This window comes from Acromyrmex echinatior, chromosome 2 (assembly GCF_024713525.1).
Source record: "Acromyrmex echinatior isolate Ae372 chromosome 2, ASM2471352v2, whole genome shotgun sequence".
Taxonomy (NCBI): domain Eukaryota; kingdom Metazoa; phylum Arthropoda; class Insecta; order Hymenoptera; family Formicidae; genus Acromyrmex; species Acromyrmex echinatior.
Genome location: NC_141853.1, coordinates 23,444,885 through 23,469,549, shown reverse-complemented (window position 1 = coordinate 23,469,549; position 24,665 = coordinate 23,444,885). Strand labels below are relative to the sequence as shown.

Here is a 24,665-nt window from a genome sequence, read left to right as displayed (position 1 = left end):
AATTCTCACGTCTCCAAAAATTCTCTTGTGTAACCCAATAATATACAACCTTTTTTCAATTGTTGGGCCATTTTCAGATGTGAGATTTGTATCTAGTTAAATTTATAGAGATTGCGGCAAAACCATTCTTTCTGTGCAACAGTTAGAAAAAGAAACATTCTATTGAACGCGGAATGTACGCGGCTATTACAACATTGCTGCAACGTTGCTGGAATGCTTTGAACTGCATGCATGGGTTCTCTCTTTAAATAGGTATGCACCGGCATTTGTAAATGCAGCGATCGGGCCAACGATTTTTACGTCCGGATGGATTTGCAGTCACCACGCGACAATGTACGGCGCCGAGGGACTTTACTTCCGTAAGTCGCTAGAATGAATCTTGATAAATACTGGGGGTTGTCGAGAGGTACGTATGAGGCAGAAGATAAGCGCGAGAATTAAAGTAGCGAGGGTTAGACGAAGGGCGATCGTGTGCGCCTCTCTATCGTTCTACAAACAGCAGAACCGGCCTTGTGAGAATCATTTGTCAGGCAGAAGCTACTCGACGTCCCGATAATTTTTTATTATGCAAGTAGGCCGCAATAAATCCTTATCTAACCGCATTTCCCGCCGCGCACGTCGCACGAATGTGTATTGCCTATCGTCGCGCGTTGCGGCAAAAAGCGCGATCCGATTAGAAATTCGCTGTGTCGGCGTCGGCGATAATGACGGAGGAGGAAAAACGGTACTTCCGACACTATCTCTGCATCTCAAATTCGCGTCGTTGCGATAATATAATTCTGGAAAATTCCCGGCGACGATTGATACACGTGTCACCGCCACCGCGTCGCGCCGTAACGACGCTCCGAACGATCTCTCGCGCATACACCGAAATCCGGCGTATCCATCCGTCGAGCAAGGTCAAGGCCTCTCCGAGACGATCGAGACCTCGGCGAATGACGTGACTGACGCATTCCCTCCGATTTAAAATCGGCATCAGTGAGGGCTTCGCGTGGCTGTCGCCGAGACGTCGAGACGCCGGTGATGCCGGTATCGCGGCGTCCGCGTTGCTCTGTAAAAATGGAACGGAAGTCGCAAGTGCTCGTTCGTGTAGAGAGACACACCATCGGCGAAACGGCTATTCGTAAGCTACCCTCCCACGAAAATGTTAGGGCGAGAATTGAACGGTGCACGAGAACGACGATACGCTGAGAACCCTCGGGGGGCAGCAGTGCGATATCCGTACAAAGCTCGACCGCAAACGAGTCGCGTAATAACGTCGAGCGGGAGTATTTCTAGCGGGAGAACTTCCGCAAGAACGGTGCATCGGCGTAAAACGAAATGTGTGCGGCGATGTACCGCTCGACGCCGCTGCCGACGCCGAGCGAGGGTAGGTTATATCGGGGACGTCGCGACGCCTGCGCGGGTTTCATCGACGATCAGCTGGCTGGAAGCTTTTCGTCATGGTGGGAAGCGAGACTTACGTGGAGGGATGACGGAGATAGATGAAGGAGAGAAAAAGGGACGGCAGATCTAACATACATCCATTATCGTCGCCGACGACGAGGGCAGTGCCGACGACGCCTACGCACGTTTTTGGCAGCGCTTCCCCGTTGCTCAGCGTTATCGGCGTCGTTACCGTCGCCGCCACCATCGTCGACGACGACGACGGTAGTGCGCGTCAGTACGCGGCCGTGCAGTGCTGCCGTATCGGTCGTTCGATCGTCGTCGCCGTCGCCGTCGCCGTCGTCGTCGCTCTCGCCGTCGCCGTCGCCGTCGCCGTCGCCGTCGCCGTCGGTCGATAGAGGCACGCCGGCGACGTACGTCCACTTCGATGAGTCGTCCGCCCGTATTTTATAATGCGGCGCGTCCGTTATCATCGTCGCGCTTCCTGTCCCTCCACCACGTCATCGTCCACGGGTCGCCGCGGCCGCGCGTCGATCAGACTTCGCGTTCACCGCCGGGTGACTCTATAAAGACTTGAGAGCGTCGCGGTATTCGCGAGCGTCGCGCGACGAGCGACGCACTTGTCAACGTCCCCGTCGTCGCCGCGTTAAGGGACGCGTCGTGCGATCAGTCAGAAAATCAAAGCCAAATCGCACGAAACCGGAAGTCATTCCCCTGTGCGGTTGCATAGATTATCTATTTGCATGGGCTGAACCACAGGCAGGTGAGAGAGAAAGAGAGAGAGAGAGAGAGAGAAAGAGAGCAATCCAATTCCCTACTCCGAATCGGAAAGTGGCTGTCCGTGATTCCTATCCTGGGATCAGAATTGTGTTTTTATTCGGTCTTTGTACCAAAGGCGAGCATTCCTAACAGAAAGATATTCCGGCAGCATCTCTCGATACAGCTTCACGCGAGGGACATGGGCCTCCAGCAGCAGCTCATTGTAGCGCCACGTCTCGACGCCGAAGCGGTATGAGTCACGTTTAATTATTGGTTTGACGTTTTAGCGATTTATTGTCGCGACACTTGTTATCCCTCATTTCGGATCATAGTAGCCGGATTATTCCGGACTTGGAACTGGGTCCCTCCAGTTCTCATGCCGAGCCGGTCTACGTAGAAACAATTTGCCTTTGTTTTCCTCAAGAATGTTACATTTGTACGATGTCATTACGAAGATGAACATCGGAGCTGCTTTAGTTCTCAGATACGCGAAACGATAAGAAGAGAATTAGATAATTATTACTGAGAAAACGTTCGTATAAACAGTCTGCGCAAGAGAGGAATTTTCCTGACGGAAGAAGGCTTTCGAAATTGCTCAATCATCGTAGATCGGTGCATGTTGTAGTACGTGATCCGTGGGACGATAACGTTATAGAGACGGTGTCTGATTGCACTCGGAGGGTAGGACGTCATCGAATAAACCGCCCCTATTGCTGCTACAAAGAGATCAGGGGAGTCAATCTTGGGGAGCCCCGCAGTACGCCAGCACGTGCGAGCGTGCTCGTCATCGTGGCGGTTCTCTTCTGATGGTACAACGAGTAAAAGTAGTGACTCACCGGCGACGGACGAGCGCGGACGACAGCGTGGATCGTCCACGGCAGAAGTATCGTCGTCGTCGTCGTCGTCGCGCCACATCGAGTGGTGCGCCATGGATCGCCTCGCCCCGATGATCATCCCCGTGCTCCTCCTTGTGGTCCTCTGCTGTCCGGGATGCGGCCGCGCCAACTTCGCGCCTTTCCACGACCTGGGATCCGCAGAGCGGATCCCAGCAGAGAAGCATCCCACGTCGCACGGACCGCAAATCGATGCCGGTGACTTCCACGGCGATCCGTACGGCGCTTACCCGGGCCTGGGCTTCGGGCCCATGGGCCCGGTGATCCGCTCGGCCCTGCCGAACGATGACACCCTGCGCAGCCTCTCGTCGGCCAGCAGCGACGATGCCGGACAACGGAATATCCCTAAGGAATCGCAGCTCGCCTCGGCGCGCTCCGGCGACGACGTCGCGATAGGCGACTTCTCGAGCGGCAACGAACATTCGCCGAAACCGGAATATCGCATCATCAGCGTAGAGTTCACGCGCGTCGAAACGCCCTTTCTCATCGGGATTTGGATCTTCTTCGCCAGCATCGCGAAAATCGGTAAGTGCTGGGAGTATGAAAGCTGATCTTAATTTATTCTTTTTTTTTTCTTTCCTCTTCCTGTTATTGTCTTCGAGACAGGATACGTGTAGGCGTGAGATCTCTGCTTTTCTGAAGCGTATCGTTTAATGTAAACAACAGTCTTTTTGCAGTGTTTAAGAATGAACTTATCATAGATACGACACGTGTAATAAACATTAGCGAATCAAGTATACTCAAGTATACTCTTGAATGATACGATCCGATATTCGTCCAAGAAAGCAAGTATCTCGTATATATACTCTATATTTTCTTTCGAGATACTTGCATCGATAATGCAACAAATGAGTATTTGCCAATGTACTTAAGAGTCATCCTTTATAAGATAAAGGAACCTTATCTAAAAGTACAAAAAATTCAAGTCAAATACGCAAGCGTTACTTGTCGTTATAAATTTAATTTGAGCTTTGTTTCTTAATGAAGAGAGAAGAATATAAAGATTTTTTTTTAAGAGACAAAACATTCTGAAAATATCTTTTATGCCACATCCATTATACGTATAATTAACCGTTTTAACTTGTAATAACATGCTCGACAAAATTGAAAACAGTTAAACAATACAATGTACGTAATATCATCATTTGAAATATTACGATAGACACATATTATTTGAAAATTGTCATGTTACGAACACACTCTCCCTGTCTCTATTGTTAACCGAAAACATCTGTCGCAATTTTGTTATTCGCCTGTGCACATCAGGCTGCATCAATTTTCACGATAGTGACGCTTTTCGATGAATACATTAGCGCACCTATAGTTTTCCATTTGCTTACGTAACAAAACCTGGCAAATGTCATTGAAAGCCGACTGCAATACTCGTTACGTTATGCAAGGCTCATTACCCTTTTTCGTTACGACGAAATTTGTGTTTAATAATTTCTCGCGAATGAACAATACGTGGGCGAATGCGAACCAAAAAAGCTGTTATCGTATTGACAATATCGGATAAAAATTCATGTCTTAACAATCTCTCTCTCTCTCTCTCTCTCTCTCTCTCTGACTTGTTATTTATTAGATGTAAATTAAAGGAATAACAAGTTATAATTTGTTAAGATACGAATTTTTATACGATATTTTACATAATACATTCGTGTGCAAGCTCGAAAAATTGCTCGCGCGGCAGAAAAGCCACGATTTTGCATTTCAAGATCCATAAAGATGCTCAAAGACTCAAAAGTGTAATATCTTACGATATAGTATTTCACGATGCACATAGATTCATTTTTGTGTGCGCGGCGCACGATAAGCGCCGAATGAACTCGAACGTTAGCATTCCATTTACTGAATATCCGTTCGAGCAATACGAAACTCGATGGACGCGCAATTTTTCTCTCTCCGTGCAATTTCACTCGCGTTGCACGCACGCGTGGATACGCAAGCACGCGGCGAGACGTGGTGGTTGAAGAAACAAACTGTGCCGCTGATATTTCTGTTCACCTGACGGAGCGGTGGTAAAAGTCACGAAAGTGAACGAACGGGCAAGAATAAAATACACCTGCCTACATAAAATTCGCATACGTCAGTTGCGCAAATATCATGGTGGGGCATACAAATTTACGTTTAGCAAGAAGAATGTTTTATCGTAGTAGATAAATAAAATAGCAGATTTTTTTAAAAATACTGTTGCGAGTTTTCATTGATAACTTTTTCCACTGTGACTTGTATAATGCGATCAGATCAAATCCTGCTTTCGATAGAGGACAATCCTGTCAAATATTTCGAAATACGAATAATACACCATTGGAATCTCGTAATAATACGTGATTCTGAATATAATAACGAAGTCGTCCTCATTTCACTTTTAACAAGAGAACCTCGCGAAGTGTCAAATTCTGATTTTAATGAAACTTTTATACTAATAATATTTATAAATGAAATTTTCATACCAATATTTAAAAAAAATAATTTTTGCAAAATTCATATTTAAAAAATTACTTTTTAAAAATATTATTGACGTAAATAAAAGTAATTTTATTACAAAATTTTTGTATTATAATTTTTTTTTATCCAACAAATTTTGAGATATAACGAAAGAAGTTAAAACTAAATGTAAAGAGTGATTTCATCTCTTAAAAGCATTTATTTGCCGCTAATGATACTTTTTAAATTCATCTATTTATGTAAGCTGTAAGTATACAAAGTTTTATTAAGATCTGAATTCGTAAGATTTTCTCGTAAATCATAAAATTCAAGGTTGTATTGAAGACGCTGTTTTATCACTACTTCACTCACACCACTAACATGAAAGGGATTTTTGTTATTTCGAGATTCGCTATTACAAAGTTCCAGTGTACTACTTTTTAAAAATAGATTGCTATTATCGTATTTATCTTTCCATCCTATATATTCTTCTTATCCCCTCAACATGAATTTGTTCCGTTTTGAATTCGAAAATATCTAATCAGACTAAACTTTTTCCACCGTTACGTTTAACGGCTCATTCGTCGCATTACTTACTCGTCCATAGTTATCCATGAGCGAGACGAAGATTCCACGGAAAATATCGAACAAGATACATAGAATATTGAACACGTTTACGGATACATCGTACGCGATAGCACGATACGCGTTAACAGAACTCTCCACGAGCGGGAGATACCACCGATATGCCGGGCGTGAAGAAATGTGTAGCACACGCGACAGTCGCAACGTGTCGTGATACTTGGAATCTTCGCTGCTGCAGAATGCCACGTGTTCTATCACAGTTAATTCTCCGATTGAGACCGATTGATAATTTCGATGATTCTGACTTCCGACGCTGCAGACTGCGGATTATTCTCACGTTTCCTTGCGGTTAGTTCGGGATCTGAATTCCGAATCAGAATTGTAAAGATTAGAGCGACCTACTTAGAAAGCTTATAACGGAGTCTGACCACAAGCAATTTTGTCAAAATATTACTAGAAACGTACATTTTCAAACGTATACTTTCTCCTTGTATATTTAGTTTGGTACATATGGATTAAATTGATCCAAGCGAAAAATTTATACGCGTACATTATTACGAACACTATCTTTTTATAATATAAAAATCTAATTTATAAATAATGATAAAGCCAAATATACTTGATGATGATGATATGATTATGATATGAAGATATGATTATCTTTTGTTAATTTTGAGGCTCTCACGGTTACTTCCTATAAATGAGCTATGCGTTTAACGGGTTATCTCCGTATCTAGGTCCATTGTTGGAATGCCAACGTTTCGTGAATATTGTAGTTCACTTCATCAGGGCAAGGAGCAGCCTGATACTATCCACTCATATCAAGCTGCTCTTTGCCTTGATGAAGTGAACTACTGCAATGTTCACGAAACGTTGGTATCTAACAATAGATCTAGATACCATAACTATCTTTTATACAATATTTAAAACTATAATATTTGTATACTAAATATAAGCTTTTATTGATATTTAGTAGGGATGTACGAGATATCCGGTACCCAGTATTATTCAGCACTTTTTTATTATCCGACCGGATAGCCGGATATCACTATTATTCGGGGAGGTATCCGATTGAAATTTAGTATTATTAAATTGTTGATTTTTTTCTTATAAATGCTCTAGAAATAGGTAAAAATTACTATCTTTTTCCCTATAGGGTTTTTAGAAGACATTTTTCTCCGGATGAAAATGTCCGGATTTCCGATACGAAGAAATTGCCTTCTCGAATATCTGATCGAATTCCGGTATCCGGTAATTTTACGATCCGGTGCATCCCTAATATTTAGATATCACAGACATATCAGAAAAGTTTATACTGATTGTGAGTCTTATAGATCTAGTGTGGCGAAATAAGTAGCAAAAAAAAAAGTGTGGAAACAAAGGATCAATTAAAGTAAAGAAAGAAATACATATACCTTTCCCTCTAGTAGGATTTTGATAAAGTCACTCTGAGCAGACTTTGTTATAGATCTCCTGAACTAACGATTAATGACATATTTAACATAACGATTGGCGTCCAGGTTTCCACATGGCGCCGAAGCTCAACAAGATCTTTCCGGAGTCCTGCTTGCTGATCGCCGTCGGCGTGATTGTCGGCCTGCTGCTATTCCAGGCGAGCAGCGTTCACATTTCGCCGCTAACACCCGATACGTTCTTCTTGTACATGCTGCCACCCATCATCCTGGATGCTGGCTACTTCATGCCCAATCGGCTGTTCTTCGACCATCTCGGGACGATACTCCTGTTCGCTGTCGTTGGAACTGTATTAAATACGATGTCAATAGGTTAGTAAAGCGGCGACAACACGACGCGACAACACCCGCTGACTTAGTCGATCGGTGGCGGATTAGGACAATTTTTCGATTCGGATATTATTTCTTTTCCCTCGACGCGCATCGATCGTAACTCGGACTACTTCGTTTTCGTCTTACCCACGCAAACCTATTCCGATTATATATAGAAATACTTATCTATCCTCGAGAGAATTAAGAAGCAACACTGTGAGATCCTCCAAGTGTAAAATATCATGAAGTCAAATATAATCATAACGTTAACTTATGACGATATCTGTATCGGGAAAAATCGGAAATGAAAATTTGAGTATCTCATTTTCAATAATAATTGAAACTTTTTTTTCTGAGATATTATATTTAAAAAGATAAATAAACCTTCCTACAAGTTTAAAAGATTTTTCCTCATCGTATATACTTGATATAAGCTATATTAAGCTATATTAACGTCTGTTTAACATCGTATCAAAAAATGAAGCTTTATAAGAATTAAATTTTCGAATTAATTGTTCGCGTAGCAATCTCTTATATATTTATATTTATATTTTAAAAATTCTAAATATGATTAACCAACTCAGAATATAGTTTCTTATATTTTTTTAATACTATAAAATTACACTGAAAGAAAAGATTGGTTGCTGCAGTAAATTAAATGGTAAAATATGACATAGTATTTTTAATTGACTGCTGTAATCAATGAAAAATGCTATGCCATATTCAATCAATCTTTTCTTTTAGTGTAATATTTTTAACTATAAATATAACACCTTAGTCTTACGAGTTTTGAAATTTGCAACAAATAAATTGCTGCAAAGGAGAAAAATAGATTTCAACTCTAATTTGCAGTCTGCTAAACAATCTGTTCCAACGCACGTAGATAAAAACAATTCTAAAAAAAATTAATTAAAACTTTGAAAGTGTAATAAGGAGGTTAAACAAGTTGGTTGCGTACATTATACATGTATATGAAGAGAAGCATACATAAATAAAACACTCCGACCTTCCCCCGCAGACGGTGGAATTTCCATTCTTCACTTTTGCTCATGGTCTGTTCGCGATCTAGCGTAAACGCAGATGTTCATCTTGAAAACGTAGAGAAAATGCGCGGCTTGAGAACGAAAATAGCGTGCGCGTCGAAGCGGATGCGCGGGGCAAGCCACGACGACGACGACGACGACGACGCCGACGCCGATGACGACGATGACGACAATGACGACAATAATGTGCAGAGCATATGTGACAATTGTCATCTCGACGCTATCATCCGCTATCATCCGCTATCACCGCAATGATAACGCGATTCGATCGTGACACCACGATAACCACAAATTTCACGCGAAATTGTCGCTATGATTAAAAAGAAAAAAGAACGAAACCGACACGACATTTGAAAAGTCCAAGTTATTTAATGCTCGATAAAATCGCGTTAAAATAACTAATAATAAATAGGTTAAGATAGATACGTCGAGCGTAAACGATGGGCGCGATTATTGATTAGGATTGATGACCATATAAAAAGCTGTCAGTGCTATATTTTCAGGCTATTACTTCTTATCGTAAAAGACGCCAAAACTGTGTACCAAACTGTGTGTACCAAATAGCTCTATAAAGTGTTTCGTAAATGTCATTGTATAAGCATTTATGAGATACAAAATAAATGTAAAAAGCACTTTCTTATTCCTCTTAATAAATAGAATGTATTAATATATTATAATGTCTCTTTCCTAAAATTTTCGTATCTGTTTTTTCTCTATATATATATTACACTTTAAATTATTTCAATACAAATTTTGAATCAAATTTTTGTTTATAATCAATAATATTTATTTAATAATGTTTTGAAAAGAAATGTAGAACAATACGGCTGTAATTTTCGCAGTTTTGATTTTCATTAAAATCCTGTTGAATATCGAAATTTAATATAATTTTAATTAATACACAAACGAAAATATATAGAAAAATACACAAATTTAAATTTCTTCAAGAGTCGCAAATATTGCGAATAAATGGCAAAGATGACTTTTAAAAACGATATGAGATAAGATAGAAGTGTGAGACGCGGGATCGTTACATTAAAATTTAATTATTTTCAACGAACGTTTGCCGTAACTATCGTGATTAGATCTAACGACATTCGATTAATTGAATTAATCTCTTAAGAAACTCGTGACCGAAATGAAAGGTCTTTGCTTTTCTAAAACCGTATCACACGTAACTTTCAAGTAAGAAACGACACGGTAAGCACAATAATGGCAGCGATCGATAACATGAAATTATGATGTACGATGTTAATTAATATCCTATCGGAATAGATTAAAAACTGACACTCTATTATTGTCGAGAACCTTCAAAGGGTTCAATACCAGGAGTAATATCTTTCTTTCGAAAAGGAGGAAGAATTCAAGTACTTGATAGGTACGAATATAACACGTGGGCGGAACGCTGGTATTTGATAATGCAAATTTCTATCTTTGGCAACCTTAATCTTTCTCTCTCTCTCTCTCTCTCTCTCTCTCTCTCTCTCTCTCTCTCTCTCTCTCTCTCTCTCTCTCTCTCTCACTTCTCGCGGTTCAACGTTCAATGACTTTAGGGATCGATAGGATAATAATAATCTCGATAAATCGACGATTTATTCAGAAGTATTTTAAAGCAGATTAACAAATTCGTGACAATTAAGGCGAATTATAATCACGAAAAACATGATATCAGATATTGGATCGCGCATTATTATAATTAAAACGCTATTTACATTTTAGGTGTTTCATTATGGCTGTTGGGGAAAAGCGGTATATTTGGTTGTGAGACGCCTATCCTCGATATGTTCCTATTCTCGGCGTTGATCAGTGCTGTCGATCCCGTGGCCGTGCTGGCCGTCTTCGAGGAGATACATGTGAACGAGATACTCTACATCGTCGTGTTCGGAGAGAGTTTATTGAACGACGCGGTCACTGTCGTAAGTATTACATTATTTACATTACATGATGCTGCACATCAAGGAGTTTGTTGCGTAGGTAGCACACTGTACTGCAGAAATCTCTGTCCTTTTGTTACGAACTATTAAAAGTCTCGATACGTATAGAGCGAGGATTAAAGCCGATCAATCCTAATCACTCGACGTCTGCGAATACGAGATATTTGCACGCATCTGATAGATAAGCATAAGAAGAAAAATAGAATATATCTGATTATATCTTCTTTTTTCAAAATAATCGTTAAATGCATAAAGATACATCGAGTAAATTTTTATAATTACAATTAGAAATTAAAAATAAATGTATTTTTAAAGAGATTATTAGAAGTTTTAAAAAAACTAAACTCCACAAGTAAATAAATAAATCATAAAGACAGAAACACAGATATACATTTCTTACGTGTAGCAAAAATTTCTCAACTATATTATATTTTATATTAATGATTGCGAAATATCACAGAATATAATCAATATTCCAAAGAACAATAACTATGCAATAAAAAAACATTTTATATTTGCATTAGAAACAGTCCACTGAAGTCATTAAAATTGTGTTGAATTTTTAATATATTCGAGTGTTATAATTTAACTTAATGTGACAGTATTATTTGAATATTTTATGTTAAATTAATGTTTAATTTTTTCTTAGTGTTAAACACTTAACAATTTATGAGTAAGGAATAAATAATATAAAAACAATGTTTTTTTTTTAATATAAAATGTAAGATAAGTAAACAAAATGTGTTGATTTAACATATTATAAATTTTAAATTTATTGAAACATGTTAATTTAACATATTATGGAAAATGTTAATTTTAATAAAGAAATATGATTGCTTATAAATTATGTTACTGTTATGGTATTAATTTTTTACATAATATTTGTTTTAACAGATTCATTTTGTGTTAAATTAATATAAAAATTTTAGTGGACCGTTTGAGACATGCAAAATACGTTAAATTTAATATAAATTTTCCAACTGTGTACAATTTTTTTATGCACCGCAATTATTACCGCAATTATTTTATGTATGTCATCGGTATCTTGCTCTTTTCGCATCCGCTCAGAATTGACCCTGAAGTTGACGTAGATTAATACCCTGTCTCTCACCCTCGCATGTCATATTTTAGAATATCTGATAAATAAAAGATAGAATATAGCAAAGCTTGCACATGACACTGCCAAACGACAAGCACTCACCGGGGGCGAACGATCGATATAACATTGATCACATTGTCCATAAGCGCGGGTCAAGTATCAAATACCTTCGCCTCGCTTAAAAATTAACGTCATATTTGTACGCGACCTGTATGTCTGCAATCTGTAATACATTTGAATAAAACAAAACGATATAATCTAAACCGTGTTTTGTATATATCGTTGCGACGACTTTAACAAACGTCGCCGACCGGGCGCCTCGACGGTTATTAATATCATGCACAATTAACTCTTAAAAAATATCTGCAGCTTAGTAAAGAAAAATGTAACATCGTAAGTGCGATGTTTCCAAAAATGCATTCCGTTCCAATTTTATCTGTTACGTCGCAAGTCTGAATATCTCTGCAAATAGATCAACATCTCTGCACTATATATGTCGTATATTTATATGTCGTTAACCGTCCGAAAAAAATGTTCTGCTTTGACGTAAAAATTGGGTCGTGCCAGCTAAGAATGGTAATGCGAAAAGGGTTAAAAGGAGAGCCGTTAACGATCCGTCGCTTATTAGTTTCGTGCTGTTGCGAGGCGAGCGAGGGAAAGTGTCAGAGGTTACTGCAACGACCAAGTAAAAGGCCATTTAATTACGAATACGCAGGTACTCTATCACATGTTCGAGACGTACAGCGAGATGGGCCCTTCTAGGATCATTTATACGGACGTGCTGTCGGGCCTAGCTTCGTTTTTGGTGGTGGCGATCGGTGGCACGGTCATAGGTGTAGTTTGGGGTTTCGCTACTGGCTTCGTGACCAGGTTTACACATCAGGTGCGCGTGATCGAGCCGATATTCATCTTCGTGATGGCGTACTTGGCATACCTTAGCGCAGAGATCTTCCACTTGTCCGGCATAATGGCGTAAGTAAATCATCGACTTTTCGACATATCGCGTTGGCATCTCCAGCCTAAAGACGCGTTTCAATAATATACTTTTCAACAAATATATAATCGAGAGATAAATTGAGAGATCCAAAGACTCATCACGTCTATTACAATATAACGAACGTTATCGAAACTGTTTAACCTTGAATATTAAATATTTATGAACGACATCCGTGGTATCAATTTCAAGAATAAGTTACAACAACTTGTTGCACTGATCCTATTGGCACTGCAGAAATTATAAGGAAACTGAAATAAACGCCAAGAATCTGCCGCGAAGGAATTAGATGGATCAATGCCGAATAGAGTTCTAAACGCTATACGGCTTAATTCCTGCCGTAATTACCTTCATTATCGCGTTTACAAACAAGATTCTCAGCTTGCAAGCTTTAACTTTATCGAAACGGTGATTGGCACGCTGCCTGTTCTGTAATTCGCGATCCCTTTATTCCAGAATAACCTTCTGTGGTATTACGATGAAGAATTACGTTGAGGCCAATATATCGCACAAGTCTCACACGACCGTCAAGTATACAATGAAGATGCTGTCAAGTAGTTCGGAGACCATTATATTCATGTTTCTCGGCGTCGCTACGGTGAACAATGCTCACAATTGGAACACGTGGTTCGTTGTCATGACGATAGTCTTCTGCTCCGTCTATCGAGCCATGGGTAAGTCAGATTTTCTAATTTTATTCGATTGGGAATGTCAGAAAAGAATTCCTCCTACCGTTCTTAGAACAGCTGTTACGAGATACACGAGGGATTACTGTAGGTATTTCAATCACAATACGTTCTTTCATAAGAGATTCAGATTTTTGTACACAAGAAACTTCTTAAATTCCCTTATTTATTGTACAATTCCACGTTTTAGAAATTCTATTTTTGAAAAATACAATTTATAGAATTACAATTAGAATTTGTAGAATTTGAATTTGTTTTCTGAATTAAGCTGATAAGAAGAAAATTTATAGTCTGTGCAAAACTGTTGGCGTGGAAAACTTTAGGATATTTCAAAGAGGGGGAAAAAGTAGGAAATGAGAGAAAAAGTAGCGTGATAATAGCGAATTCGTGTCGAGGAATTCTTACACGATCGCGCGGGCCTTGACCGGTCCAGTTGGATGGACGTTAAGGGCATCGCTTCGCCGGCGAACGGAATGGCGTGTAAAGTGATATGGTTAAATGATGAAATCATAATGGGACTTAAGACAATTGACTCTTACTTACACGAGTATCTTACGTCACTCGTAAGCGACGCGGCGCTTCACTTATGGCTTCTTGTTCTAACCGGACAATTTGTCACTTGACGTGTGGAAAGATATGAACCAGTCTGTGTGAAACGCCACGCATTTCATTAGACATGTTACGTCGATGCACTCAATGTGTTTCACTTCATAATAGACAATTGACAATCTCTCGTAATTAAATAAATCGATCAGGATTGTAACAAGATTGTAACAGATTTTTACAGAATCGAGAAGGTTTTTATGTAACACTTTAAATTACAAATGACAAAAATTGGGAAAAAATAAATACATATATGACAATCAGAAATGTGGATTTTTTGAAAACTCTTCTTATCGCGAGCTGTATAACTGTATCAATGTTATCCACTGAAAAATAAATTTATTGAATCGACATCGATATGATTTCGACGACAATTCGATATCTAATTGATGATCATTTCTCGCTGGGAACACATTTTTTAAAGAGGATAGTACAGCTGTAATATCTCTCTCGGATTCATGTTCCAGGCGTGATAGTGCTGACAGCGCTGGCGAATCAGTTCCGGCTGCACAAATTGGACAAGGTGGAGAAATTCGTCATGTCCTACGGCGGTTTGCGAGGCGCCGTAGCATTCGCCCTGGTCCTTCTTATAGATCCAAGACACGTGCCTCTGCAACCTATGTTCGTCACCACCACTATCGCCGTCATCTACTTTACCGTGTTCATCCAGGTAGGATCACGATCATATGACTGCGACCGATCCATGACGAATTTCATGCGAACACGAATGCACGTAAGCGTTACGTAACGACGGGTGCTTGCGTGTGTTTCTACGCGGAGTGCAAGATTGCAGACCTTGCTCGAGTAAAATGGACCGACCTAGTCAGCGACATTTTTCATGGAACCGATGACTCGCGCGTATTTTGAGACGCGGCACCAAAGTGGCACGCGTTTCGAGGGAGAGAAAGAAAGAGACCGATACTATTTCATCGGCGCGATGAGGAGAAAGAAGTGATCGCCTGTTCAAAAAAAAAAAAAAAATCATGGATAATCGTCCGTTTAATCAACGATTAATGAGCAACGATACAATGATGTTAGCCGCAAAAAAAAAAAAAGCTCGGCTCTGCACGTGTGCTTTGTCGCGCGATCGATCGGAAACCTAATATCTCTATGTCGCACACACTTGAGCATACACTTTTGCGTCAAGCGTTTTATCAGCCGCGCGTTACTTTACTCGACGTTGACCGATAATTCGCGTCGGAAACGAGTGTGTTCCGATGTATACAGCACGTATATTTTATCCGAGGGACATCCTGGGAACGTTCTTAGGCACGTTTAGAGGACGTAGGGATATCCTCTGGAACGTCTTTAGAACGTCTCCCCCTTGGAGAGGTCCGTGTTGCACGAGTTCGCTCTCGCGATGACGCGCTTACGTAAACGCGCTCTTATTTTTAGGGAATCACCATCAAACCTCTCGTGAAAATTCTCAATGTCAAAAGGGCGGAGAAGAGAAAGCCGACGATGAACGAGAGGATCCACGAGAGGGTACGTTACGCGACCGAATTACTTCGGCGATGTTGTCGTTTGTTGTCGCTGTAATCTGAAAATTGCGGGGAACAAAAGCGATCGCAGAACTGATACAGATGTGTAAAAATTCGATAATATCGCGTTCAATCGCCGATATATGACGATAACGGAGCCTATTACCTCGAATCCCAGTTACGACGTTATTTCTTTTTAATGGAACGACAGAGCCGTACAATATGAAGAATAGGGTCGAACTGTGAAATAGGATAACGTTCGTCATTGTCAAGCCGTATTACAGAATGTGTATATAGCGGCAATTTTTACCGGGACTTTGATACATCATTCTGCTTGCGTTTGCGTTTGCCCGCGTATACGTGGCAAATCCTGGCGGATTTGTGACGCCTGCGCTGCTCGTCAAATTGAAAGATAAATAACGTCTGTCTCTTAATTCTTAGATAATGGATCATACGATGGCGGGTATCGAGGACATTTTGGGAAAACACGGCAACTATCACGTCCGGGATAAGTAAGACGCTTTTAGTCATAACTTTGTGTTTACTCAATGACATTCAAACTGTCAGTCAAGAATCTATACGAGTTAGCGTAAAATAATAAACAGAAGCAAAATTAGTTACAGCATTTATATCTTTCGTCTAAATATATATATATATATATATATATATATATATATATATATATACCTAAATAGAAATACATTTTTTTATAAAGATGAAAAGTATTAAATATGTATAATGTAGATTGTATTTGTATCGTCTAATTATCGGAATGTTTTTTTCAGTATTTCTATTCACCTCTTCTGTTTTGTTTCCCAAATAAAAATATTATCTGTCTTGATTTGCTTGTAGATTCAAGCGATTCGACAATAAATTCATCCGACCTTATCTCGTGAAAGATCATTGCGGCGCCGAGCCGAAGATTCTGGAAACTTACTCGAAGCTGGCTATGAAGGATGCATTAGATTACATAAGAAGAAATGCCTCCACTATCGGCAACATTAGCGGCACCGAAAGTATGTCGGCGATATTCCGTAATTACAGCAATACCGGACAGTTCAATGGAAGGTGCGGAATTCCTGTTGTTCGCCACTGACAATTGTCGTTGATAAAATAAAAGCGCAGTCTAATCGCATTCTTTTTCCCTCTAGTCCCAGCTGCAGCCAGCTCGAAACGGGATGGAATATCGATCTGCAGGAACTGGAGTACAATCCTTCCAAAAAAGACCTAACGGACGCGAGAATCCACCATCTGCTCGCCGAAGAGCTTTGTAAACCATACAAAAGGGTAAGAGATTATGGTCGAGTCTAGATTTTCTCCAAATTCAAAGTCTGCTCATGATATATGATCTATAACGTAATATATTGTATGTAATAAAGTTGTAATCCCTCTATTATTAAATTTTTTAATTTTTATATTTTCTGAAAAATTTTCAATCAATTTATTTCCAGCAAAAATTAATATAATTTCTTGTAATTGTTTTATTTTTACTTTAAAATATCCTAATATTTTTTTTAAGCATCATTCATTTGCAGATCTCTTCTAATTTCCAAATCGATATTTTAGTATTTACTTCTTTTGTCAAAGATTATTTATTTATTTTAAATTCATCAAAGAAGCCGCAATTAGAAAATATATCAGCATATTCTAATAATATTCTATTATATTTAAAAATATTGCGTCTAAAAATTTTCTACAAGCATCATATATTATTTAGCATCGACGTTTGAGCTACAGTCGACACGCGGTGAATGATCGCGATCTCTCGACACAAGTCAATTACAAAATGCACATGAATATTCGACGGATGATGGGGGAGCACAAACATCGCCATAAACGCAGCAAAAAGTTACTCAAAGTAAGAATCGATCAGCGTCTCGATCGTTTGTCATATTTAATTTCGACGTCTTTGATTTTCCATTTTATCGATTTCAATTGTATAGGATGGCAAACAGAATCACGTTAGTTTCCCAGAATTTCAACAGCAGAACGGCTCGACAAAGCTATTTACGCAAGGTACGTGCAAAGCGTCGTGAATAATTAATTGTACTTCAAAGTTCCGTAATTTTTTCATTTTTTTTTTTTCATGAATTATCGTGCACAGATTACATCAATGGCGTGCTGTATGAGTTAGAAAACGGAGAAACCTCGAAGCCCTCCAGCAAAGAGGATTGGGAATCAGCGATCACGTTCACCGCGCGAACGTCCGGTAAGGAAACTTTTCTTTAACTTACTAAATCGAATTGAACTGAAAAATGAGATTGAAGTTAAAAATATATAGGTATATCGACGATGAAAACGATTAGGATGTCTTAATTTCTCTTATACAGCGAAGATTATATATTGACAATTTATGTACATGTAGATTGTAGTTATTGAATTATCTTCTTGAAAAGAGTCATGACTAATAGAGCTTAAAATCTTTAAACGGAAGATTCGCCGAATGTAAACGCGGACAATCAACACGCTACCACCGCTACTACGTCGATGGACACAATAAATACGGACGAAGGAGACTTGAAAATAGGACGCGACGGTACGTTTTCAAAGTGAGAAAAAGAAAGAGTTCGAGCAATTGATTTTGTGTTATTGCGAATCGCAATTCTTTTCCTTTTTTGCGTATTTTTTTTCTATTTTTCAGCTATATCCAAATTAGGCGTTGATCTTGTATTGCTGTGATTTTCTCTTTTGTGTCTTTTTTATATTGGTGATCATGATTTTTCGAGCGTTTGTTATTTTTTTTTTGTTTTTTTTTTTTAGGATTTAAAATCGATATAATTTCGGTGGACTTCGGACCTTTCGTGTTTACGACATCGAAAATTGCACCCGCCGAAATCATAACGGTTTCAATTTCCATTTCGTACTCCCGTTACTATTGTCTCGTGCGATATTTGACCTAGGTGCGGAAGGCTACAGAGTAACCACCCCTACGGCTACGGAAACTATGTTACCGTGGAAACGTGAGGACGATTACGAATCGGGTCATCCGATCAAGCAGCACGAATTTCCAGCCTGGTGCTCCAATAAAGAATACCTCGCCTACAGTTCGCCCTCCGCCACTTTCTTAGGTAAAAAAAGAAAAAAAGGGGAGGGGAAAAAAACAAGATAATTCAATTCAGCTGTGAAATATTAATGTACCGTAAAAGTTTTCTTTCGATTTTTTTCGATAAAAGAGTAACGAATATGAAAACCAATAGACCGTCACGACAGCTGTAAGTCAGTTTTCCCTCTAAGAAGATTAACAACTCTCTGAAAACTTTCAGCTCGTGAAATCGCTCACCGCCTGCCTATTTATTCCCAGCGGTACTTCCACATGCCCGATATGTCTTTCCGCTTTTCAGGTGGGATCGAACAGCCGAAAGTCCAATCCGTGATTGGCCTATTTCGACGCGAGAGCGTGTGCACGCCCGACAGTATCGATTGCCAAGAGACCGTCGACGAGGTGGACGAGACGGACGAGTACACCCCCGCGGAAATGGATTCCCCCGCGAAAACCAAGGGTACGTGACGCATAGCAGAAGGAGGGTACGTGTGGTTCATTTTTATTTCTTTTCCTTTTCTTTCCCTCCTCCCCCCCCCCCCTCTTTTTTCATGCCTGCCGAAATGGATTATTCAATTTCCATTCTACATCCCCTTCCAACGTTTCCAATGCATGGAGGAAGTTTCGAATACTTAGCGAAATATATCGCCAATGTAAAAAAAAAAAATCGCAAATTCTGAAATAATATTTCAAAACGATTCAATGATATATAACGACTATAAATTAATAAAATGCTTTAAGCGGGAAATGTACGAAGTGATACGCGAAAGATGCGAAACGTTGAGAAGCACTGAAGTATGCTATTTTTTAATGCGTTGTGACGAGCGTCACTCATGTTGCATTACACGTCCGTGGCTATTTTTGTGAGCAATTGCAAAATGAGCATCGACACGCCAGTGCCCACACGTGCTAACCGTCGTTTCGCTATGGAAGAAATATTGTTTCGTAAACGGATTGCATACATAAATTATAATCTTTATTCTGAAATTCTAATTCCTTTGTCATAAATCCAGTTTTTGCTCTGTTTATTAATATTGTCATATAACAAAAGTGATGGAAATCATAAACTTATTAGTTTTTTACCTATTATTCATTGTTGTTAAGCACTTTTCATTTTTTATATTTTTATCATTAAGACATTGGTGTTTGCTGTCATATTTGCGATAGCGTTGTGGCGGAGAAATCGGTTTCCAATAAATATATTTAGTGTCTGCTTAATTTTAAGATACATTAATCTATCGTGCATCAATTTTATTATCCTATTTCGTTTATCAAATATATGTACGTGTATTAAAATTTTTCAAATAAAGTATTTTCTAAATCTAAAATATCGATTATAGTAAAAAGAGAACATTATTTGAGAACAGATATAAAAGAAGATAAGAAAGTTTTTTTATCGCGCGTGCGGAACTAATTACGATAAGGAATATTTTAGTCAAGCGCAAAAAAGTGGCTTATTTTGAAGAACTTTTTTGAAGGAAATAATAATTTTTTTCTACACTTTTATATTTATTTGTACATATTTAAATATATTCTATAAATTTTTATATGACTAAATGTGTATTAGTTTTTATATTACGTAAATTTAAACACAAATATAAAAATATATATCAGCGGTTGACATTTTATTATATTTTCCAACTTAATAACAAAAAATTCGAAAACGATTTTTAGTTATTATTGTATGAGTGTGGCTATAATCTGAACTAGAATAAATGGAAAATATTCTCAATTGTTAAAATAATGCGGTTTTGAAAAACAAGTATATCGATTTTTAACTCAACTTTTCAATTTAACGAATATGAAAAAATAATCAATTTACAGATATTGCAATAATCTTAATTTATGCGATAGACATGTATTTTATATATGCAAAAATTGATTTCTGAACAATTGTATCAACTGACTCGGAAAATATGCTTTCGAGAAAAATGCATTTCAAGTTTCGATATACAAAAATGAAAGTTTATCTCTAATCGGCGATATCAGGATTATACAACAAACTCTCCTTTAATTCGAAATGCTCATTTTCATTTTTCTCCTGTTTACGCTTGATAATAGCTGCTTTTGCTGAGCGCGTTGACAAAGTGCGTGCATTAAACAATATACGCTAAAACAACTTCAAAACACCTATATCTCCATTATTTTTTATCGATAAAAGCTTTTAGAAACTTATTTTCGAGAGACTTTAAACATTAAAAAAGAAAAATCGATTTTTTCCTAGACTCTAGAATATATTCTTAAATATCTTCGAGATACATTAAAATAGTTGAGAAACACCGATAATCGGCCAAAGCGCTATTCGTAAATTCGCGATTTCCACAAATAAATAACACCTTTGGCTTTTCTTTCCAGGCAACCCGAGGAGGGTGCCCGCGAGGAGGGTGTCAATGATGGAGCTCAGCTTCGCCGACCGAGCTCGCTCGATGGACAAGACGGCGGACGACGGATCTCACTCCTTGCCGGATTGTTGGAATGTCCAGAGAGTACGCCTTAATTCCCTCGCCTGCTCGCCCGCCCAAATGCCGACTCTGTCGACCGCCCTGATCGCCTCCTCCACGTCGGAATCGTCGGAGGATGTGGATGACGAAGAAGAGGAGAAGGCTTGACCCTTGGGGACCGTCGCTGAGGAGCGACAGTCCTCCTTCACGAACGTCGAGCGTCGACGTCGTCGGCCCTTCCGACGACCACCGCGACACTCGTTGCTCACTTCGCTCCTGCGACGACCGAGTGCCCCCGTTTGAGAAGATCTGCCCTTGACAAGCCGCCTTCTGCAGGGGGCATCTCACGAACCTGAATCTCGGCCTGAATTTTGTTAATACGCCCCAAATACGCGAAATAAGACGTTGCGATGAATAAATTCCAGGAAAAATGACTGTGCAAAGAGAGACTTTGGAAAATACATCGAAGCTTTCGATTGAATTTTGTACGAGGAGAAATATTTAGGGAGACGCGAAAATTTCACGTTAATTGGATGAAGGTTATACGAGAAGAGAAAAGAGAAGAGAAGATATTCTTTTAAAAAGCTAATGATGACATGGTTTCTCCGCGGTAACGCAAAAAAAGTGATGAATCTCTCTGGAATGAACGATCTTCTATTCAAATTTGATATTCGGTATTCGCGAGATAGCTCGCCAATTTGGAAGGAAACGAAACATGTAGACGAGATTGAAATTTGATGAATCACTGTTATTTTTTTCTGCACGTCGCATGAAACACATTCGCGAGAACGAGGGCGCTTGTCAAGAGCAAGGGCTTCTTTCTAAATCCGTCTTTAAGACGTCTTGGAATTGTGGCCTTATAAGGACTATAAAAGTGCTTGGACGCCGACGACTTGTACGCTACCGTCGTCGTCGTCATCATCGGCGCGAAATTGTCGGTGCTATCGATAAAAGTGTGTTTGTGTTGTAAGAATTGTTGCGCGGCGCCGTTAAACGCGCCGCCAACTTGTCCCAAGATTTACCACGAGTACCTTCTCTCGGGGGGTGGAGTAGACGATGATCATCGCTGTTGTGTACTACGCGATTAGCGGTCAGACTAATCGACTTAGTAGAAAATTACGTATAAAGTTGGATTAAACACTTAAGTCGCTGCCACAATTTACTATAAATTCTGAACATAATTCTGCCAGTAGGATAATGAGGAAAAAAAAACTTGCGCCATAATGTCACTTCTGGTAAAAATATTCAATTTTCAATAAAATAAATGATTTACGTTACTACCTAACTATTTTATGATATTATTTTCTATAGAGAAAATTTAACTTTTATCTCCACGTCGCTTGATAGGAAATATTTTTATTCTTCCTAACAAGATTTTGAAAAATGCTCATTTCACATCAAACTCTCACACTCATCAAACTGTCAATTATAGATATATGACTCATCTCTGCCATAAGCTTTTGAAAATAGTAAAAGGAAAATAGTGATTCGAATGATTGAGAATTAGGCGTTCATTAATCATTCGATCAAATCTACGCTTTGTTCGTTAAGTCGATAGTCTGGCCGCAGCTTCGCAAAACGACGTTAGTCCAACATTAGGTGCGTTATATCATTAATAGTCCCGTTATCGTGTTTCTGACGCATGTTACGCACGCATGTATGCAACGCGGCATGTCGCGGTATACGTAGATAACATCTTGTAGCGACGCATCCCCAGCTGAATTTAGGAGAATTAATTCCTTTCAAGCGAACGATTACACGACGTTCAATCGATGGTGCAACTACCAATTGCGTAGAACCAGACGAGAGAGGTGCGTACAGGCGCGCCGCTCTTATCTTCGAGTATGGCCTTAAAGAAACCTTTATCAGCAAGCGGATACTCGTGAGTAACACGGTGCCTGGTATGATAATACACTGTTATAATACATTGTTAATATCGCGCGGCCACGGCACCGCTTGGTCAATATTTAGCGAAAAGCCGCCAGAAGCATGTACATACGGTTTTTCTTAGAAAAGATACGCTAGAAAATTGTCGGCATCCTCACCGTTGTCATCCTCAGCAACATCCTCATCCTCACTATTTTTGTTATCATTTAGTATTATTTCGTCGATGGAGAGAAAAAGAAGAGAGAGAGAGAGAGAGAGAGAGAGAGAGAGAGAGAGAGAAATAAAAGGAGGCGGAGCGCGACCACTAGACCATTCGGTATTCTAGTTATTATTGTTACACTTGTTACTATCGCTAGTATGTGATTATACTAGTTCTACTACTAATAATTAATAATGCAATTATAGCCATCGCTCGGCGCGGGCGGAAATCAGAAGCGTCGAGTTCTTGCTAGTTTCGAGGGGAACTTGGTCAACAGAGTCTTTTAATAATTAGAGACTTATTTTGATTATCAAAATACGAATCGAGAATAGAGAATGAAGTTAAGAAGTGGGATCGCCTGAAACAGTAGAACCTTGTCATCAACCGTCCCAAACATTTCTATTGTAGGTATATTACAGAAATTGTTATCTTCCTTAGGCCCGGTTGCAACGTTACTTTAATTTTAAGTGAGATTTAAAACTCTTTTGGTTTCTGTTTCTTTTCGGTTTTAAAACGAGATAGAGAGAATTTAAAGTTTCGGTTAAAATCAAAATAACGTTGGTGCAACCGGGCCTTAGACTCATTCTTTTTAGCTGAATATCTTGCACATCTTGTTTATCTTTCCTCTTTTTCTCTACATTGAAGAAAAAAAGAGAAAAGTTGAATTGTACCAAAAATTCAGCTAACAGGAATTTCTTGTATTTATTTTCGCATCACTCATAACAATTATCTAATACCGATTTTATTCTTGCCATAATTAACTTAGACTCAATAGACTTTTGATTTTTAACAATTACCTCATGGCTCTTTGGGACCCTGTGATTTTTATACTTCCTTATAAATGCATTATTGTAATATGGATTAGTACTTAATTTAGCGTACGCGATCTCTGATACCGAACCACTTTTGTATCACGTAAGGGTGACAGGGTATAAGTTCGCTTTGTAAAAAAAAAAACAGAGAAAAACATACGGAAAGTTTTTTGTGACGATAAATAAAAAATGATTTCGCACAGATTTGGAAGTTCCCCTCGCATGGAATATTCCTCGCGGCCTTTAGTTACTTAGACCGGATAAAAAACAACGGACTAGTCTTTAGATGCTAGTCTCTACGCTGTTGATTTGTTAAAAAGGAAATAAATGTTTATTTCTTAAAACACTATTACATTTGATATTTTTATTTCACGTATCTCTTACCTCTTTATCTGCCAATTCCTTAAAGATCGTTCTCACCAATAATAACACTTGACTTTTAGAAGATCGACACGGTTTTTGTTATCAGCTGTCTCGTCCTTCCTCACTAACATCTTCCTTCCTAAAAAGAAAAATAAGAATTATAAGAATTATAAATATTTCTGTAATTATATGCTTCCTCGAAGGTTTCTCAAATTATTTCCAAGCAAGAATATTTCCATAGACTTCGAA

At 39.0% G+C, this 24,665-nt stretch overlaps 1 protein-coding gene across 3 annotated transcripts; it reads left to right on the top strand.

Moving 5' to 3' along the window:
- Positions 1–514: 514 nt before the first annotated feature.
- On the top strand, positions 515–24,402 carry Nhe2 (Na[+]/H[+] hydrogen exchanger 2). 3 transcript variants are annotated; one of them, XM_011069504.2, is made up of 17 exons: positions 515–3,563; positions 7,571–7,834; positions 10,597–10,793; positions 12,626–12,882; positions 13,361–13,578; positions 14,661–14,863; positions 15,589–15,678; positions 16,116–16,186; positions 16,527–16,742; positions 16,826–16,961; positions 17,392–17,532; positions 17,618–17,690; positions 17,779–17,883; positions 18,109–18,210; positions 18,575–18,742; positions 19,016–19,199; positions 21,070–21,209. In XM_011069504.2, the coding sequence occupies exons 1-16, from the start codon at positions 3,074–3,076 to the stop codon at positions 19,180–19,182; spliced, it is 2,898 nt and encodes a 965-aa protein (XP_011067806.2). In that variant the 5' UTR covers positions 515–3,073; the 3' UTR covers positions 19,183–19,199; positions 21,070–21,209. The 3 variants fall into 3 exon arrangements, with proteins under 3 accessions (XP_011067806.2, XP_011067798.2, XP_011067779.2); XM_011069477.2 differs by having other exon boundaries at positions 516–3,563; positions 19,016–19,174; positions 21,070–24,402; XM_011069496.2 differs by lacking the exon at positions 18,109–18,210 and having other exon boundaries at positions 19,016–19,174; positions 21,070–24,402.
- Positions 24,403–24,665: the final 263 nt, after the last annotated feature.